This window comes from Petaurus breviceps, unplaced genomic scaffold (assembly GCF_028583685.1).
Source record: "Petaurus breviceps papuanus isolate PSGF00001 unplaced genomic scaffold, PetGlider_PUasm1.0 173, whole genome shotgun sequence".
NCBI classification, from domain to species: Eukaryota; Metazoa; Chordata; class Mammalia; order Diprotodontia; family Petauridae; genus Petaurus; species Petaurus breviceps.
In genome coordinates, this window is record NW_027185759.1 from 10,936,739 (window position 1) to 10,954,784 (window position 18,046).

The 18,046-nt window shown below is 47.3% G+C and overlaps 1 protein-coding gene across 1 annotated transcript in view; it reads right to left on the bottom strand.

Moving 5' to 3' along the window:
- Positions 1 to 4,747: 4,747 nt before the first annotated feature.
- Positions 4,748 to 18,046, bottom strand: part of AGXT (alanine--glyoxylate aminotransferase) — a 22,223-nt gene continuing 8,924 nt past the window's right edge. Inside the window, exons 4-11 of the mRNA XM_069083640.1 lie at positions 17,781 to 17,881; positions 16,815 to 16,885; positions 15,994 to 16,078; positions 12,166 to 12,261; positions 10,899 to 10,968; positions 8,690 to 8,785; positions 6,911 to 7,039; positions 4,748 to 4,889 (exon numbers count right to left, since the gene is read on the bottom strand). Of these exons, the coding sequence (XP_068939741.1) occupies positions 4,782 to 4,889; positions 6,911 to 7,039; positions 8,690 to 8,785; positions 10,899 to 10,968; positions 12,166 to 12,261; positions 15,994 to 16,078; positions 16,815 to 16,885; positions 17,781 to 17,881 (756 nt within the window). The 3' untranslated portion in view covers positions 4,748 to 4,781. The remainder of the gene's footprint in view (positions 4,890 to 6,910; positions 7,040 to 8,689; positions 8,786 to 10,898; positions 10,969 to 12,165; positions 12,262 to 15,993; positions 16,079 to 16,814; positions 16,886 to 17,780; positions 17,882 to 18,046) is intronic.

Sequence of the window (18,046 nt, forward strand, 5' to 3'; positions counted from 1 at the left end):
TAAATCCTTCCCTGTGGTAGTATTCTAGATGTTAATTCCTAGTTTTCCTATGTTCTCCTATGTGCCTAGACAGAGCTATAATTAACGGTTTTTACATCAAAGCCAGATGGTACAAAGCTGCTCTGGGGCTTATACCATGAAACAGGTCCTTCATTCACTAGTTGGGGAAGAATGTGGTGAAGACCCTTGGAGGAAGCTGGACAAGGCAAGGCTGTCACAGATAGGAGCTCATTCACCTAATGGCTTACTGCCAAGGCATCAGGAAACTCATGTCACTCTTGCCTACTAGGTACTAAGTCTGGTCGTTTCTGGAAGTTATGTGGCATAGTGAGAGAGTGCTAGACTTGTAGTCAGGAAGACTTGTGTTCAAATTCTGCCTGAGACACTGCTGTGGGACCCTGGGCAAGGAACTTAGCCCCTTAGCCCCTTTCAGCCTTCATTTCCTAATATGTAAAATGGGGATCATAATAGCACCTGCATTGTAGGGTTGTTAGGAGGATCAGTGAGATATGTAAAGAGCGATCTAAATCTTAGATTTTATTTTTATTATTACTGCTTCCACACTGCTGAAAAATCTGGAAATATTACCATTGACCTCTATATTTGTTACCCTGGGGGAAAAGCCTCATCTGCCTTGTCCTGGTTATGGCTCTGCCCTGAGCAATACAAATGTGGGAAAAGAGTGATGGGGGAGGCGCCAGATGGGGGAGGCTCCAGATGGGGGAAGCAACATGTCACAATCATGTGTCTTGACTGCTCTGTCTAATGACAGTGATAGAAATTATAATGATGACAATAGGAAGATGGAAGGTGGTAGCAAGATTTCCCATTGATATCTCTCTTTATGGTTTAAAAACGACTTCATTTAAAATTGCCTTCTAAGCAGATGGAAGGTAGAGGTGATTACCCTGATTTTACCAACAGACAAACTGAGGCTCAGTGATGTCCCAGAGCCACACAGGACTAGAACCCAGCTCTGATAATGCCAAAAGGTGGGGGCTTTCAGACCCAAGGCTCCTTGGGTAGCCTGAGGCCAATCTCCTCAGCAGTCACCAAGCCTGACCCACTTGGGACACACCAAATGGTCACAGACAAGCAAATGCCTAGGAAAGGGGAATGGGGCCAGCTCCTGGGTTTCTGGGACAAATATCAGTAGAATGGAGTTAGATATGGGCTCCTTCAGCATTATCTCATTCAGAAATAGGCTCCTTCCACTAAACCTCTCCAGAAGCAAAGACACAGGGCCAGGTCTGAGTAGCAGCACAGAAAAGCTTAATGTACTGGGCTTTGCAGGTGCAGGCATTTCTGATTAGAAAGGATATTGCTTCTCTAAATCAAGGCTGCAAGTGTGGGCATTGGGCATACCCAGTGGTGGTTTTTTTTTTGTTCTTTGGTGTGTATGGGGAGGGATTATAGTGTTTTCTCAGCTGGCACCAGCCCAGCCACAGGAGAGACCATTACAAATTATTCAGAATTACAGGTTGCTATGAGGGATTAGAGTGATCACCCCTTGGTAACCAAGCTCTTGGGGGACTGGTTGTATAGCTGCTTGAAGGCATGTCTTCCTCCTGTAGCTGTGTAGGTGCAAGGATTTGGCCCATAATGTCTGTGAACGAGAGAGAAGTGAAGAGATGTGGCCAAAGTCACATAGCATTCAAGCCCAGGTCATCGGACTCAATTCCCCTAAACTTTTCCATTGATCAACAAAGAGGGATTAGTTTGACTGACTTTTCTTTTCCAAACTCACTCAATTTTTCAATCACAGCCCAGAAATTGAGGGCTGGATGACTCTTCCTCAAATGAATCGAATGCATAACCCCAATTGTTATTTTCCAGGTGGTGGGAGGCTGACCCTGGGATGCCTGAGCTGCCGATTCAAAATCCTCATCCTCAGCTGTGGGGAATACCTTGAGCTACATTTCCTTCATCCCTTGTCCCTTTGGGTGGGCTGTAGGCCTTATGGAATTACAGAATCTTGAAGGAGGGACAGGCCTCAGAGGCCATTGATGACCCTGCCCCTGAGTAAGAATCCCCTATCTCTCTTAAACTCCCAACAAATGGTCATCCAGCCTTCACTTGAAGACCTCCAGGGAAGTGGAACTCACCGCCTCTCAGGCAGGCAGCCTGTCCTAATTGGGATGGCTCTCAGGGTCAGGAAGGTTTTTCTGACTTCTCTGGCTCTGTCTGCCCTCTGGGGCTGAACGAAGCAAGTCCAATGTCCTCTCTGGCCAAAACAGTCTTTCTAATTCTTGGAGATGGAGCTTGCATTTCCTGAGTCTTCTCTGGAGAAATGTGCCCTCTTTCTTCAACTGACCCTTTTATGGCAGAACTCAGGCTCCTTTGCCATCCTGGCTCCGCTACTCTGGGTACTCTACAGATTAGTACCACCCTTCCACCAATGTGATACCCAGAACCAAAGCCATCCTCTGCAGGTGCTCCGACTAGGGATTCCTTGCCAGCACCTCCATTCCCAGCCCAGCCCAGCCCTTGTTGATGAGCTCTGTTCCTCTCCTGCCTGCCCAGGTCTCTCCTAACCCCCTGCTACCTCCCCTCCCATCTCCAGTTTCTAGTCTATGAAGCTGGGGGTTTGAAGTCAGGTGGATGGTGAAGTGAGACTGCCAATTCCAAAAGTAAAAAAAAAGCTGGAAAGGGTGATTTTCTCCCTCATTAAATGAGAATCTGACAGGCGGCCTGTCCTAGTGGAGTGAGGGCCGGTCTGAAAGTCAGAAAGACCTGCCTCTGACTCATCCTGGCTGGGGAGCCCTGGGCAAGGTACTTAGAAGCTTCCTGGGGCACTGAGAAGTTAAGCCAGCAAGAAACAGAAGAGTGGCCGACCTGCATCAGAGGAGGGCATTTCCACGTTGGGAGTTAGTTTTTGACAATGATGACATCACAGAACTAGAGTGAACTGAGGAAGAGTTGAGGGTTTTGCAGAGTTTTAAGATTTGCAAAGTACTTTACATTGTTCATTTCTGTTGTTCATTTGATCCTCATGACAAGCCTGGAAGGAGGTACTAGGGATCCTTTTCATTTGAGAGATGAGAAACTGAAGGAGACTGAAGTCACTTAGCTACCCCAATCCCAAAGCGAAAAAGGGGCTCGGGGGGGGGATTTGAACCCAGGTCTTCCTGACTCCAAATCTGATGCCTTATCCAGTATATGTTGGTGCTGTCTGATGGAGGGGCAGTGTGTGGGTGGATGGAGCTATTGCAGGAGACAGGGTGGGGTTAGTGGTAAAGTGTGTGTGTGTATGTGTGTGTGTCTCTATGTGTGCATGTGTGTGTGAGAGAGTGTGTTCATGTGTGTATTGTATGTGCATACGTGAGCACATGTGTGTCTCTGTGTGTGCATGTGTGAGAGTGTGTGCATGTGTGAGTGCATGTGATTGTGTGTGCTTGTGTGTGTATGTGAGAGTGAGTGTGTGTGCATGTGTGTGTCTGCGTGTGTGTGCGTGTGTGTGTCTGTGTGAGAATGAGTGTGTGTGCATGTATAAGTGTGTGTATGTGTGTGAGGGTGTGTGTGATTGTATGTTTGTGTGTGCGTATGAGTGTGAGAGTGTGTGTGTCTGTGTGTGTGAATGTGTATGTGTGTGATAGTGAGTGTGTGCATGCTTGTGTGTCTCTGTGTGTGCATGTGTGTGAGTGTATGTGCATGTGTGAGTGTGTGTGCATGTGTGCGTGTGTGCATGCTTGTGTGTCTCTGTGTGTGCGTGTGAGTGTATGTGTGTGTGATTGTGTGTATGTGTGAGAGTGTGTGCATGTGTGAGTGTGTGTGCATGCTTGTGTGTCTCTGTGTGTGCGTGTGTGAGTGTATGTGCGTGTGATTGTGTGTGTGTGTGCATGTGTGTGCTTGCTCTTGGGTTAGTCCCTGTTGAACTTTGCTCAAAACTCTTCACTAGAGCTGGTCTTTTGAGACTTCCAATGTGCTGGCCCTCAGTAAACCTTTCCGTGCCGTCCACTCATTCTTGCCGATACCATTGTGAATACATGTAAGAAAGAAAATAGAGGCTGACGCATTTCAGTTTCGATCGATTACTATGGTGACTTGTCAGAGAAGCCCCCGCTGAGATGCCTGTGGGGTGCACAGTCTCAGACTGGACCCTGGCCTCAGTTTCACTGAGAGCACTTTGGTGCCATTCTCACGTCTCTCTGATTCCCTTAGGGTCCTTCTAGGGGGGCCTTGATGGCTGTTGTACAGATGACTTTGTTTAGTCTTCTTTGTGGGTAGAACCGGGCTGGGGGGAGAAAGGAACAGAAAGGCCAGAGCACACCAGAAAGGTTCTTTAATTAAAGAAAGACATAGGTATGGATTGAGCTGACCCCGGTTTCCCAGCCCCAGAAAACCCTTGAGAAATCAGAAGCTGGGGTGGCCAGGTGGCGCAGTGAGTAAGAGCGCCGGCCCCAGTGTCGGGATGACCTGGGATCGAATCCGGGCTCTGATACTTAGCACCCACCCAGAAACACCCGACCGTGTAACCTTGAGCAAGTTACTTAACCCCAATTGCTTTAAAAAAAAGAGAGAGAGAGAAATCAGAAGCTGCAAAGACCATTTTTCCAGAGGTTTGGGGCTCTGAGCCCTATAGAAAAGGCACTGAGGAACTAGAACAAAGAAAGGGAGTGGAGCCCTGTCACTCTGTCTGTCCTCTCCTTCTTCAGGAGCACATGTCTTCCCTCTTCCTTCTTCCTTCTCTGGCTCCCTCTCCTTCAGATTCTCACCCACCCCCAGCCCAATCAAGGTCAGGGTCAGCTTATTCAGATGAAGAGGTGGGGGGGGCGTGGCCCCTACAGCTTGTTCTTGGGGCAACTCTGCAGGGCGTCCTTCAAGGCCAGGATGACCCGGTCCACATTGGCTTTGGTGGAGTTGCAGCCCAGGAGACCGATCCTCAGCACCTAGGGTGGGCGAGAGCACAGGGACACACAGGCACACCCATGGTTTGGCCAAAGGTCAGGCTCTCGGTGGGTCCTTCCCCACGGAGGTCTGGCTGATAGGCCTATTTATGACATGGGCTCCTTTTGTGCAGCGGGTGCTTCAATCAAAGGAACCTGTTTGCCAGTCCTGAAACTGAGCACTGAAGCCTTGGCTTAGGGCAGGAGTAGAGTTCTGGACTGGGAGCCAGAAAGACCTGATAACAAATCCCTCCCCTGACTCTCACTAGCTGAAAGACCTTGGGAAAGTCATCTCTCTGTTCTGAGCCACAGTTTCCTAATCTGTAAAATAAGGACTAGATGGTTCTGGCTTTCAGTCCACGCCTTTGAGCAGTCCATCCCCCAGGCCCGGGGCATATTGCCTATTTTCTTCTGCCTGTGAGAATCGCTCCCTTCCTTCCAGGTCCCTTCATGGGCCCCTTGCTGGGGCAGCCTGTAAAGTCCCTACAGCTCTAACTGTTTGAAACTTCTTTCAATTTCTCTGCTTTTCACCTGTTCTCTTGCACCCCTGATTTACTGGGCTTGAGGTTCACTGGGACGCCCAGCTCCTTTTCTAGACACAGGACTGCTTAGCTGTCTGTACCTCTTCCTCCTTACTGCCTCTCCAAACCCCAGCTGCACTGAGCGTCTGTGGAGACTCGTTATATACTTGATTAACTTGTTTATTTGACTCTTTGTGGCCCCACAGGGAAATGACCAAGTCCAGGAAGGCAACCATCATGGCCGGCTCCTTGGACGTTTTACCCCGTGAAAAGCACAGACGAAGAGAACAAATCCCTGCCACTTAACCTACTTGGGCCTCAGTTTCCTCATTTATAAAGTGGGGATGATTGTAGCACCTGCCATGCAAATGAGAAAACATATGCTCTGTGCTGCATGAGTCTTAAAGTGCCAACTGTGGTCACTGCCGTCATTCTTGTCATTTGGTATGACCCGGAGCATTGTTGGCCAGGTGGGAGCTGGATCAGATGGCCTCAGGTGCCCCATCAAGCTCTGAGATCCTGTGATTATGTGGATGAATGCAGCTTACCACACACACACACACACACACACACACATAGACACACAGTGACACACAGAGACACAGACACACATAGATACACAGTGACACACACAGACAGACACTCACATACAGACACACACACATAGACAGACACACAGAGACACAGACACACACATAGACACACACAGACACACTCACATACAGACACAAAGACACGTATACTCACATACACACACATAGACAGACACACAGAGACACAGACACCCACAGTGACACACAGAGACACACAGAGATACAGACACACACACTCACACACACACACAGACACATATACTCACACAGATACACACACATAGACACAGAAATACAGACACACACACAGACAAGCACACGCTCACACACAGACACATTCACACACAGACACACAGACACACACACATACAGACACACACAGACACACATTTACATATACAGACATACACACAGACACACATACAGACACACACATAGACACATATACCAACACACACAGACACACACACAGACACACACTTACACATACAGACACACACATATACAGACATACACACAGACACACATACAGACACACATAGACACATACACCGACACACAAAGACACACACACAGACACACACTTACACACATAGACACACACACTGAGAAATCACAGACATCTGGAATTTTCCCCACTTCAACACTGAAACATATCCATAGGATCACAGGTTAGAGATGGCCCAGCCCAGCCTTCTAGCTTCACACAGGAGGCCGCTGAGGTGTGAGGGGCAGTGAATGGGGGGGGGGGGCCCGGGTTGGACCCCGCTGCTCTGGCTCCAGATCCAAAGCTCTTCCCACCACGCTATGGCTGAGGGGCTGCAGGCTCCCTCATGCACACACAAGCAGGGAGCCCAGTGAGCTCGTGCCCAGGTCTCTGGGCCCCCTTGCCCTGCCTCCCCAGATTTACCATTCCTTCGGAAGGTCCCAGGCCTCCTGTGATCTCAATGCTGTGGTGCTTCAGGATGTAGGAGGTGATGTCCCTCCAGTTGTATCCCAGAGGCACAGCCACTGTGGTGACCGTGGGTAACCTCACCTTCTGGAAAACAAAGCACACACAGATGCTCACATCTAATAGGAGATCAGAAGGGGACACAACAGGCTGGGTCATTTGGGTCTGGATTTTCCAGGGGGATCTTCCTCTTGGCATGCTGAGGCCAGAGCAGTGGGTGACCAGCAGCTCTGGATCCTGTGTCCAGCAGAGCCAAAGGAATTAACTTTGAAAGATAAATTCAGTTGGTGGGAAAAGAGCCTGAGCCTTGGGACTCTAGATGGAGACACACCAGGACACTGACCCATGGTGGGGGTGGACAGACCTGGGGCATTGTCAGACCAAGGCTGGAGAGGCTGTCCCCTGGGAAGGGAGCAGAGTGGGATGAGGCTTCAGGGGAGCTCTGAAATGGTGGTTCTCTCAGGGAACCATCAGCTTCTTGCTTTAACTAGATGCCCTTGCTAACAAGGTGCTGAGTTTGGTTGCTGAATGAGCGCTGTACTTACAACTTTTATGTATTTTTATTTTCTATTTTTCTGCATTTCTAAATTTTAGTGCCCTGAGGCAAAGCTCGGGTGGCCAGGCCTGGTTACTGTCCTAATTGAGGGTAATTTTCTCAGATTCTCAACTTGCCTCTGGCTGTAGATACATGATATGGTGTTGACCATGTGATACTCATAGGTTAGGAAAAAGGGCTGGACCTATGCTTTCGGTCTAGGGAACTCCTTGCGAGGAAAGTCTTTCCGCTAATGAAAGTCAGCACTTTCGTAGAGCAAGTGGGAGCCTTGTAGTGATAGAGAACTCTGGGAGGTTTGCTCACCCAGAGTCACCCATGTGGTGGATGGGAGAACAGAGGCGGCAGACACGAGGCCATTTGCAACACTCCTGAGGCTGCACCAGATTAAATGTAATTGGGAAATATTTAATAAAAGATGTCTAAAACACAATAAAACACAGATAATGCCGCATTAGAAAACTGCATGGATGTGCAGGGGCCGCAGATTTGTGACCTCCAGTCTCTCTGAGTTTGACAGCCCTGGGCTAAAGGCCGACGTGAACCCAGATCCATTCAGCTTCTCCGTCCACTTGGCCACAGCTGCTGCTAGTAACATGAATTTATATGGTGCTTTTAAGGTTTGCAGTTTACTTATTTCTTTATACATTTTCTTTTCTTTTTCCTTTTTAAAGACTGGGCATCCTCATCTCCCAGAGACTAAAGTCCAGGGCTGCTCAGGCCTGATGCCCCACCCCTACTGATGAGCATGGCACCTTCTCCCTGCTCCATTTCAGACTGGGACAGGCTTGTCCCTTCTAGAGGTTGTCCCCACTCCCCAGGTCCTGGGAGGGTCCTGACACTAAGGCCAAATAGTGCAGCCATGTGGTCAGCCTAGGATCCCCAAGATTAAATGACCCACCAGCCACAGCTTCCCTGGAGGCAGGGATTGCAGTCACACACTGTCTGTTCCCCTTGCAAAGACAGGCAGGGCAGTGTCTCCCTGGTCTGGAAGCCCCTCGAGGATAAGACCCAGCTTTCTTTCCCTTGAGATTTTCTTGCCCACGACCCTGAGCTCAGGCCCCAATCTTTGTTCATGTCAGTGGCATTTGAGCCCAGAACTGCAGGGGGTGAGAGCTCCCCCTCACTGCAGGGGCTCTGTCTGCCAGACCCTCCAGCCCTCTGGCCCAGCCCTTTGGCCTCACCGGGTCCTTCACGAAGAGCTGGAGGCCCAACTTCTGAAGGCTTTTGTGCAGGTAGTCTGTGGTCTCCTGATGCTTCTTCCAGCTCTTCTCCAGGCCCTGAACAAAGAAAAAGGAGACCTTGAATGTCTACAACTGTGGATAAGGGATGCTGCTATGGGGGAGGAAAAGGAAACCCCACAGAAAGATGATGAGGAAAGATGAGGGTCTCCCACAGGCAGTAGCTGGAGAACCTGGAGTCACAGTGGACCCCAGAATCCTTACTGGTCTAACATGTAGGGAGGAGACTGAGAAAAAGTAGAGAGAAATGGAGGAAAAGGAAGGAGTGAGAGGAAGAGAAGGGAATGAGAATAGATTTGAAGCCAGAAAGGACCTCGGAGGCCATCTAGTCCAATTACAGATGATCAGACTTTGGCTCTGACTTCAGTCCTTGGTCTGCTGTCTCCCCCCAGACAAGAGAAGGTGATGGTGGCTGGCCATTTCCCTCCAGACTCCCTTCCCTTCCGATCATGGCAGCCCTCTCGGGTGGCCTGTGGGGGAGAGTGATGAGTTCACCTTTCTAGGGATCCTTCCCTATGACCAAGAGCCCAAGCGTGTCACTCTGCAAGGGACCAGGCTCTGTGGGCCTCAGGGATGGGACCCTTTCCTTCAGCAGGCAACGAGAGACCCAGCAACGCCAGCCTGGGGTCCTCCACAGCCACCTCGAGCCTCTCTTTCCCCTTCCCAGAAATTCCTCTCTTTATAGCCCATTCGTCCCTTTACATCCAGGCTGGTTGAGCCACAAATCATGAATGACTTATTTTTATGTGACGCTCAGCGATAAAAAAAAAAAAAATGTCAACCATGGGGTAAGACATAGGGGCACAGACCAGGAAGAAGCTTGTGCTCTCTGAGGCATAAATATCTAAGCTAGAATATTGTGTTCAGTTTGGCTCAATGCTTGGAGTGGGCTTGGAGACTCTTTGAGGGAAAAACCCCATATTATGAAAATATCGGGATATAAAGCCTGTGGATATTGACCATGCCCAGTCTTTGAGTAAAAGGATGATTGCAGAAGATTCAGCGAGCTCAAAGCCAGAGAAAGAATAAACAGCCTTAACCTTTAGTGGGAGACCCTTCTGTCCCCTCTCAGGAAGTGTTTCCTGGGGTCAGCATGAGAATGGGGCACCCCAAGGGGCCTGGGAGCATAGCCTTGGGAGGAAGAGCTTAAAGGGGAGATGGACGGTGGGAAATGCAACTTCTCAGAACTTTCTGGAGACTGTGGACGTCTCCCCATCGTCCCTCTATCGCTGCTCATTCTCCAGGAAAGCCTCAGTCATCAGACCCACTGTGGTTGTGCCCCACTGTGCTAGCTGTGGGAGCCCTTTGACCCTCTCTCTCAAGGCAACAGGAAGATAGCAGGAGTGGCCGCCAGTGTTTAGATAGCAAATTAAGATGTGCTGAATGCTTTACATCGGTTACCTCATTTGATTCTCACATCTGGATCTCACTAATATCCTTATTTTGCAGATGTTTTACAATAGCCTTTAAGTTCATTGCTTAGGGTCACGAGTCTAAGCAGTACCTGAGGCAGGATTTGAACTCAGCTCTGGTTGCCTCTGTGACCTTTGCTCAGTCCCCTAAGCCAGGATGGGCAGCGTGTCCCCCAACGCTCCTACTTGCCTTCCTAGTTCAGCTTATTGACCCAAATCCATGATTTTATCAGTTTAGGGAACTCCTAAGATTCTCAAATGTCTAGCCATTATTTTTAATGAGCATTTATGTTCTTTCTCTCTTAACCCATCCCCATAGGGGAAAGAGGGAGGAGAAGGACCTTTGTAATAACTATTCAGAGTCAAACAAAACAAATTCCCACATTGGTCACGTCCAAAAACGTGTCTTATTCTGTATACAACTGTTCAAATGTTAGAGGGCTTCCTAGGCAGCAGGGAGGTTAATGGGTTCCCAGGACACACAGGATGCTGAGGAAGAACCTGAGCCCACATGTTCCTGCCACGAAGACCAGCTCCCTGCCCACACACCCCACTGCCTCTCCTGGTTATACAGCAGGGGGCCATAACTTTGCTTTGGAATAGAATATAATCCAAATCCCCTCAGCAAAGATCCCGATGAACACATCTGCAGAGAGTCAGGCTTTCACTGAGGCTTTCCTCCCTCCCGCTCTCAGCCTTCCCTTCCTCAGCCGAGGCTGGGCCGTCAAGAAAGTGCTCACCTCTTCAGCTAACAGGGCCAAGCTCTCTCGAAGGGCAAAGAGGCCAATGACTGAGACGGTGGTATGATACCTGAAAGACATCAGGTGATGTAGAATTCAGTGGCTGTGTAGGGGATGGCAGCAGGCCTGGCCCAGCCCAGAGGGGGCAAGATCCACAGAACCTTGGAGCTGGCGGGGGGACCTCCGGGGGCATCTACTTGGACCAGTGCCTGATTGAGCTTCTCTACAATAGTCCCTGAGTGGGCATCCAGCCTTTGCTTGCTTGAAGACCTCCAAAGAGGGGAAACCCTCCCAGCACCTGCTGAGGGTGCCACTCACTCTTAGGCAGCTCCCATTGTTAGGAAGCCTTGGTTGATGGCTACCCTACATCTGCTTCTTCCCTGGAACAAGAGGTTGGGCCACATGCCTCATAGGTACCCCTGGTGTCTAGCTCTAGACTCTCATGATCTAACTCCATGTTCTACTACCTGGGACCAAGCAAGGCAAGGCAAAACCTGTCTTCCACCTGGCAGCCTTTCACACAAAGACAAATAGCATATCCCACCAAGTCTTCTTCATGTTCAAATAGCTTTTTTTTTGGTTATAAAAATGCTACTTGGCTTACTGGAATTTTTAATGAATTAAGAAATGTTTTAAAAATTTTTATTGGTTTTGATGTGTAATATGCTAAATATCATAGATATCACCTACTTTAAAAAGCTCTTCAGGGTTCTCAACAATTTTTAAGAACAAAAATGGGTCCTGAGGTCAAAAAAATTTGAGAACCACTGTATTACAGAACATTATGTGGGCCACAATTGTCCCTCAAATGTGGCAAGTGGATGCCCTAAATGTGACCTATAAGCAATTTTTTCAGCATCTCTCTCTCTCTCTCCCCCCTCTCTCCCCCTTCTCTCCCTCCCCTCCCCTCCTCCTCCCTCCCCTCCTTTCCTCTTTCTCCTCTGTATGTCTCTGTCTCTATTCCTTCAATGGGATATCATTTTAGGGGTATACCCTAAATTTGGGGCAGCCTACTTCAGGTTGTTATTTGGAAAGGTGTGGGGTCAGGTCAGGCTCCTCTTTGGAAGCTTGTGAGAAGTGAAAGCCAGTTACTATGTGTGTGACCTTGTCTACTCCCCTGTAAACTGTGCGTCTCTACAATCCTTCCTGGCTCCAAATTTGGCAGGTCAACTTTTACTATCAAGGAGCATGGGAAGGGCTGGATTTCTAAGGCACTTTCTTGCTATGGATGCACAGGGACTGGAGTCCACAACCCCTGATTACTTACTTTCTAGGATTGTTGTCACAACCCCAAAAGTTGGACAGATACTTCATATCCAAATTGAAAGAAAAAGGCCTTGTCTTTCGATTAAAAATCTTACTTCTGGGAAAAAGAAAAGAGGAAAGAAAATTCAGCATTCATCCTTTGCCTAGTGCTACAGGAAGGTTCCAAACCAGCCAGTTCCTAAACTGTGCCCCTTGGTGATCCTTCCCTTTTAAATAGAAAATTGCTTGGCCAATCCTGCTTCCTAAGCAGCCACAGGGCATGGAATTTGGGGCTGTTGTCAGGCAGGAAGAGCTGAGACATATTCCATGGGATGCCTAAACTTGATTCTGCTCCCTCGGGGGTCACCAGGGATAAATGAAAAGCTAATCACAAGAATTATGATGATTTTGTTTGTTTCCACAATTTCTATTGGGGAATTTGGGGTGTGTGTGTGTGTGTGGGGGGGTAGAGATGTTAGCAGAAAAGGAAGTTTTCCTATAACTTCCAGGAAGAGTGAAGCTAGAGGACATCTCTATCTCTCCGTCAGGAGGCACCCAAGACCAAGTGTCCTGGGCTCTGGAAACCTCAAACTCTCCTTTGTCTTCCCTACTACCAGGCTGGAGGGACTTCCCCATCAGAGTGAAGTTCTAGCCACTTATTCAGGTATTGGGTAAATTATTCAGGAAAAGGACACTCTAGTTGCTAAAGGGAGTGAGCTTTCTAACTTGGTAGGACCCTCTCAGGTCCCTAGAAAGACACCCAGAGTGAGAGAAGCAGGCTAGCCACACCATCTAGCAATCAATTGACTAATCAATTAATCAGCTGGCATTTATAAAGCACCTTCTATGGGCCAGGCATGGTCTTAGATGCTGAGGACACAGATACAACAGTGAGATAGCTCTTGCCTTCAAGGAGCTTATAGTTTATTGGGTGGATCTACAGTATTCACAGATTAGTGAACACAAGGGTAGATAACAAAATAAATACACAATGACTGAGGAAGGCAGGGCACACTAACAACTGGAAGAATTATCAAAGTCCAGTCTATTGAAGCCTTGAAAGGAGTAAGGTGATCCATGATATGCAAGCAAGGAGCTAGAACATTCCAACCATGGCAGCCAATCTGTGCTTTAGATGGAATGTTAAGTACAGGGACTAAGCTGTAAGCCAGGGAGGCTGGAGGGGAGAGTGGAGAAGGAGGGGAGGGAGCACTGTGTCATCTTTCTGGAAAGAGAGGCTAGAGCCAGAGCCTTTAAATGGCAAAAATGAGCCTATCACTTCTCCGAGGGACAAACTCTTCTCTCTGTCTCCATTTGGCACTGCCTCTCTGTCTCTCTGTCTCTCTGTCTCTCTGTCTCTGTCTCTGTCTCTCTGTCTCTCTGTCTCTCTGTCTCTGTCTCTGTCTCTCTCTGTCTCTCTCTCTCTCTCTGTCTCTCTCTCTCTCTGTCTCTCTCTCTGTCAAAAACACTCTGAAGGAGTGGGCACATATACACTGTGCATGTACACATTTCCCGGGGAGGGAAAATCTGGGTCTGGGTGTGGTGCCTGAGCTGGGTTGAGGCTAGTAGGAGAGACTGGTGTTGGTAACAAGTGTGGTAAATATTAAATATATAGATATCAATATGTGTGTATGTGTGTGTATCATATATGTATACATATATAAGGGGGGGGGTGAGACAGAGAGACAGAGATGCAGAGACAGAGACATAGAGAGACACTGAGACAGAGACAGAGACAGAGTCAGAGTCAGAGAAAGGGATAAATATAGAGAATGCAGAACTTGGTTCAGGAAATCCAGATTGGCCAAGAGCACTTCCTCTGTGTGCAGATACCTGGGTGCCGGAATTCTTCTTTTTCCTGGAGCCCCATGATTACTCCACAAATACCCTTCTATTGCTTCCAGGTCTTATTCCTGGACCTCCAATATTCGTCATGAATTTTCCCTACTCTCCTTCTTCCAGCTATGGCTATGCTTGGGGCTACATGGTTTTCTCTTCACCTAGGTAGGGCCTCATAATTCCCTGGGGGTCCCGTCAAATATTCAGGCTTCCCCTCTGTGAATCCCAGTCAAAGCCTCTTGCTCTCCTATTCTCTCTACCTCTCAGCTTCAGTCTTCTTGGTTCTATTTAGAGAAATGCGATCAAAGTATTAACTCAGAGATCCACCACCCAAGACCCAATCCTTCAGGATAGTGTCACTGGTGAGTTCCCTCATTCACCCCCTGTCAAAGAGGGATCATCAGAGTCCCAATTGTACTGTGTGTGCTCCAAGAGGGGGGTACTTGTGCTTTGAATAAGAAGACATATCTATAAAATCTCCAGCCTTTAACCTTGTCAACCTTGACCAGTTGACTTTGGGTTGCCTTGTCTAAACAAGCATTACATTAAACAAGCATGTGAATAAGGGTCCAGGATGAAGAAACTGGGTGGTATGTTTTCATAAGGTGACTTGAATGCCCATGAGTTCCCAGAATGTCACACACACACCCATTAAGCCACAAATTAATGAGTTTTGGGATTTTTTTTTTTTACCATTTCCGAGTAGCTCTTTGAAGGGTATGGCATGGAAGTGACTTAAAATTTAACAGCCCTCTCCTGCCGAGTCTAATTAAATGTTCAAAGGTTCATAATAGGTCATTTTCACATTGATCCAGCTCTTGGATGCCCAAGCAATTCTATAATCCATCCAAATGAATGGTCCCATTCATGAAGATGTGAGTGAAAGAGCTATGTGACCAAAATAAATATTTTCTTTTCTTTAGATATTTATGGCCTTTCATGGATTTTAAAAACTCTCTAAGCATAACTACACAATATTTGTAGGACACCCAAATTTGAATGCTGATTTGGGCTACCAACCAGAGACTGACTCACTCTGAGGCCAGCATCTGGGGTTGGTAAGAGACTGTTCCAATGCAGAGAAGACATTTAGCTTTATGACAAGATAATAGGGGTTGAATTTTTCAAATTTCAAAAAACAGTTTTCAGACAAAAATGCAAATGATCACTGTTTGGAGGGAAAAAAATGCTCCAAGACCCTGATAAGAGAAATGTAAATGAGCATAATTCTGAGGTGAGCTCACACCCAGAAAATCATTAATGGTAATGAAATAAAAACAACTCCCCCCCCCCCAAACCAGGAAGTCGATGTTGGAGGGGCAGGATGGAGCTAAGAACTGGTCTTTCCATTCTTGACAACAATTTAGAATTATGTGAGAAAAGTCGTTAGTCTATTCATATCCATTGGACTTGTTATTGGGAATATCCCCCCCCCCCAAAGAAGTCTTTGACAGAATCAAAGGTTGCACTGATAGCAAAATATTCACAGCATCACTAGTTGGGGTTACAAAAAGGCTATGAACAAAATGGGGATGGCTAAAGAAATTGTGACACATGAAATTAGTATGTGCAACATAGAGGAAATCATAGCATGTGAAATTAGTATACAACAAAGTATAAAGTATATTATGCTAAACAAAGGTGCTGGCTTGACTTGAATGTAATCTAAAAGTATCAGTACTCCAAAAATGATGGCTATTTGCAGGAAATCATGAAGACAGAGGGAATCAGAACATACCTAGTGGTTACAATAGTGTGAAGGAGGGCAACTGAATTTAGACTAATTGCAATAAGCAATCTTGGTTTCCAAGAATAGAGGATGGAATACATTCTTCTTGGGTGAAGGTGGAGGATGGTGCGTGTGTGGTCAGACAGGTTTGCCTTGTTGGTCTATTTTGCTTTACTGTTAACCCTTGTTTCTAGGGGGAATTCACAGGGTTGAGAAGCATGTCAGGAAATCCATGAAATGGGGAGGAAAATGGGAAAAGGGATAATGGAACAGCAAGCTTACCTGGCTTTTTCACTGAAGGAAATCATGGAAAGGCCAGGAGGGGAATTTAAGACTTTCTGAGAGCCAGAGTACAAGATGTCAATGCCTGTAATCACAGAGAAGAGTTTGAATGACATTTGTCCCTTGCCCTGTAAGAATGGGACTTGGTGCTCCAGATCTCTCTCTGAGGAGTCAGGCTTGAACACTTGGGGAGGTCCTTTTCAATATTCTTTGACAATGCCTTCAAACAGAACTCTGGGTGGGGGCAAAGCTAAGTGTTGGTGACTATTTTCTGGTCTGTGCAGCTTTAGTCTTCTTCCTTAATGACACCTAGTGATTGGGGTTGGCTCATTTAGTGTCCATTTTTCTACAGTCCTTACCCCAATATCTGCCTCTCTCACATCCCCTTGGCAACTCACCCAGATGTGCTCCTGTCGGGCAATATTCATGCTCCAGACTTTGCTTGTCCCCTTCTTCTCCATTAGGAGTGACCTGTCCCAGGTCCTAGTCCCCCAGAGACTTGCTTTCCAAGAATTTAGTCATCTTGTCTGAGTAACTCATTTTTGCTAATAGGCCAGTAGTGCTAACGTAACTCTTTCCTTCCCTAGGTAAGGAATTTGCATTTAAAAGGAACCACAATTATAGTGTTGTCCATGAGGAAATTTCAGTCTTCATAGTAGATGGAAGGGTCAAATATAGTGGTCTGGGTGTCTTTCTATACGGTGCAACCTAATCATGCAAGAATCTCTGTACCCCAGCCCATCTGGCAACATCTGGAAGCCCAAATGGGAGGGGGAACTCATCACTGCAGGAATTAAAAGGGCCCCATGAGTGACTCTTACCTTGCTTGTCCATGTAAATGGGTGCTCCCCCTAAAGAGACTACACAGTCCACCAGGAACAAACAATTATGCCTGACAACGGGAGAGAGCAAAGCCCATGAAGAAGGCAGGGCTCACTAACCTTTCTAGCACAAAGTATTGAGTATCCCTTATCCCATCTGATCTTCTCATAGCCTAGTGAGGTAGTTGTTACAGAAAATCCTAATGTACAGATAAGGAAACCAAGGCATGAAGTGACTTGTCCACAGGCAGGGAGGTGGTGCAGTGGTTAAAGCTTTGGGTCTGGGGTCGAGAAGACTTAAGGTTATCTCTGGCCTCAGACACATCCTATCTGTGTGACCCTGAGCAAGTCATTAACTTCTGTCTGCCTCAGTTTCTTCAACTATACAATGGAGACAATAGCAGCACCTATCTCACATGGTTGTTGTGAGGATCAAGTCAGACAATATTTTTAAAAAGCACTTGGCACATACTATAATACATGTACATAGGTAGGTGTGTGTACGTATGTGTATGTACATACACAAGATATAGGTATACATGAGTACATACATGCATACAGTCCCAAATGTCAGGTCAGTTTTAAACTTTAATAGTTTTTAAATTCTTGGAAAATGGGTGATCTGGGTGTAGGGTGTAGATTTATCCTTTTTTCAACCGGGACATTTAATTCACTAGGAAACCCCTTCCCTCACCAGGTTAGATTATGGAGTTTATTGTGTTCCCAAGAAGTAGGTCATGTGTCACTGGGTGCCCACATGGTGAACCACAAAGTGTCCCTCAAACAGCTTTCTGAAAGTATTCTGAAATTATACCAGGGAAAATTTCACAAAGTTTATCAAGGCAGTGCTCCTGGGAAGGCTAAGGGGTGGGTTGTGAGAGGTAAGTAGATTTCAAGCTAAGGTAAAGAATCTGGGAGACTGGTGGCCTCTCTTCTCATCTTACTTAGGGGGTCTGTGGGACTAACCTGCGGCAAAGGTCACCATATCCATCCAAGGGCTGGAGTATTCCAGTGGATGATTCTCCATGGGCGAGAAAGAGCAGCATAGGTTTATATTGAGTGAGACCCTGAGGGAGGGAGGGAGGGAGGGAGGGAAGGGAGAGGGAGAGAGAGACAGAGAGAGACAGAGAGACAGAGGGAGAGAGGGAGAGAGGGGGGGAAAGAGAGGGGGAAAGAGAGGGGGGGAGAGAGAGAGAGAGGGAGAGAGAGGGAGAGAGAGGGAGAGAGAGAGA